This window comes from Rhagoletis zephyria, unplaced genomic scaffold (assembly GCF_001687245.7).
Source record: "Rhagoletis zephyria isolate East Lansing unplaced genomic scaffold, Rhagoletis_zephyria_1.1 Rzeph_scaffold_05337, whole genome shotgun sequence".
NCBI classification, from domain to species: domain Eukaryota; kingdom Metazoa; phylum Arthropoda; class Insecta; order Diptera; family Tephritidae; genus Rhagoletis; species Rhagoletis zephyria.
The window spans coordinates 36715-39366 of NW_016162420.1; the positions used below are offsets into that span (position 1 = coordinate 36715).

Below are 2652 nucleotides of genomic sequence, written 5' to 3' on the forward strand. Positions count from 1 at the left end.
CTTTTAGACAAGGTGGGGGAAGCTTCATTACAGAACGATTTTTCAACCACTTGGGTCTCCACAGAGGACACGCTTACGGTAGAAGGAATTGGCTCTCAGAGGGTGACTTCGTCGCGTGGCCAGGCGACTCTGGTGATGCGCTAATACCGCGATGCCACGTTTGAGTGCACCTTTGAAGCTCATATCCTACCACAAATAACTTCGGAGATTCCTGCGTCGCCAATAGACATTAACCACTGTCAACATTTGCAAGACATACCACTAGCCGATCCCACGTTTCACACTCCAGGGGGCATCGATGTTCTCATTGGAGCGGACATTTGGGGCATGTTCTGGTGGGTCTAAAGAGCCGTGCACCCTGTCCACCCGTCTGGGGTGGGACATTTGCGGACCTGCGTTCCCACGCTGTAAGTCGCTTCCAACTTTACGCGCGTTACCGAAATTCGCCGCGGAAGAGGAGCGAATAGATCAGATACTGCAACGTTTCTGGGAGCTGGAGGAGGTTTGCCGACCCCCAGCTGTTGACGACCTTAGCGAAGAGATTTTTTGTAAAACGGTATCGCGCAAGAGCGATGGCCGATACGTAGTACAAATCTCATTTTCACCGAATGCATCAGCTCTTGGCAATTCATATGTCAAGGCATTTAACCAATTCCTCCATCTTGAGCGCCGCTTGAGTAATGATGATGAGCTACGTAACAAATATATTCAGTTCATGCGTTTCCTTAAACGTTCCTCAGCTAGTTGGTCCACCCATCCAGGATCCACTTGCCCCCATTCTTCTCCGGTACCGTCGTTTCCGTATAGCTATCACTGTTGACATCGAGAAGATGTTTCGGCAGATCGAAGTTGATTCCAGACATAGATGTTGGCAGCAAATTTTCTGGCGGGAAAGCCCAAGTGATCCTCTCGGTGTGTATCAGTTAACGACGTTAACTTACGGTATGGCTTGCAGTCCTTTCAATGCGGCACGCGTCTTGCAGCAGTGTGCCAATGAAAACCAATCAGCGGTTCCTGATGAGGCTCGAGCGGCACAGGCCCGAGATAGTATTCTGAGTTATTTCTATATGGATGACCTTCTTGATAGCATGGATACCCCATCGGAAGCTGCCACCTTAGCTAGAGACATCACAACAATATTGCAACATGGTCGGTTTAGACTTTGCAAGTGGAACTCGAACGCGGCAGATGTTCTTTTCACATGTGGCTTAGGGTCGTCAAGTTCAGAGCTAAATTTAGGGGCAACTGATGCGAAAGTGTTGGGCCTGCACTGGGCTCCGATTACTGGCGAGCTTTTTTTCCAAGTACGATTAGACGCAATCATCCCAGTTGCTACTAAACGACAGGTGTTGAGCGAAGTGGCTAAAATCTTTGACCCCCTGGGACTCTTGGCGCCGGTATCAGTGAAGGCTAAGATATTGATGCAGTTGACATGGGCGGCTAAGATCGATTGGGACACACCTCTACCACCCCAACTCCGCGAGAAATGGCTTAAATTTCGAAGCGCTATACCAGCCGTCGCGGAGCTCCGCATACCTCGTTGGATCGGAATGGCGAAGTCTGCCATTAGAACGCTATATGGGTTTTGCGACTCCAGCGAAAGGGCATATGCAGCCGTCATTTATGCTCGAAGTATTGACACTGATGGGACAGTCCGAGCTGGTGACTGCGCGAACGAAGGTTAGTCCACTGAAAGCTATAACCATTCCCAGGTTGGAGTTATGCGCTGCACACCTGCTGGTTACTACGATGGTGAATGCTCGAGAAGTTCTTCAGCTCAGCCAAGACCAATGCATGTATTGGAGCGACTCTAGCATAGTTCTCTCTTGGATTCGTAAGTCACCAAGCAATCTGATGCAGTATGTGTCGAATCGGGTTGCTTACATCCAGCAGCATTCCAGTATTTCACATTGCCATCATATACGAACTAAGGATAATCCCGCCGATTGCGCCAGTCGCGGCATAACGCCACAAGCCCTAAGTAGTTTATCCCTTTGGTGGAAGGGGCCAGAAGTCATCTACGACCAAAATTTTTACTGCGGACAACTGCGACAACTCGATGATAAGCAACAGCAAGAGCATGATGCCGAACTGCGTGTGGTTCGGGCTCATCTCTGCACCCTGACGACTCCAAGGTTACAAGTACGGATTGGCTTGGGTTCCAACTCAACATTCATCCCACTAGTCGAACGTTTCAGCACTATTCAACGAGTGTTACATACCACCGCCTATGTTCTGCGCTTTCGACCTGCTGGCAAATCGCACTGGCACACGCCAGTCATCACGGCTAATGAAATCCAGCAAGCATTCATACTCCACGGTCGCGAAGCACAACGTAATTTTTACGCTTCAGAGATAAATATTTTACGAGCTTCTTACAGTGTCCCGACCTCGAGTAAGTTGCTTCCGCTCAATCCTCTATTAGACACAAATGCTCACAGCATGACCATGCACGGTGGTATAAGAGAGATGTTACAATATTTACGACGAGAATTGTGGATCGTGCACGCACGAGTCCTGGTCAAGAGCTGCATACATCGATGTAGAACCTGCAAGCTGCAGCAACAAGTCATGCAATAACAACAAATGGCTGATCTTCCCCGTTATCGAGTTTTAGTGGCACCCCCGTTCTCTAATACCGGGCTAGATTAC

The 2652-nt window shown here is 49.2% G+C and overlaps 1 protein-coding gene across 1 annotated transcript; it reads left to right on the forward strand.

Moving 5' to 3' along the window:
- Window positions 1–944: 944 nt before the first annotated feature.
- LOC108371963 (uncharacterized) lies at window positions 945–2335 on the forward strand (the record flags this gene model as incomplete). Its single annotated transcript, XM_017627580.1, has 2 exons — window positions 945–1539; window positions 1598–2335. Coding segments are annotated over exons 1-2 (1333 nt in total), but the record flags the coding sequence as incomplete, so codon positions are not given.
- Window positions 2336–2652: the final 317 nt, after the last annotated feature.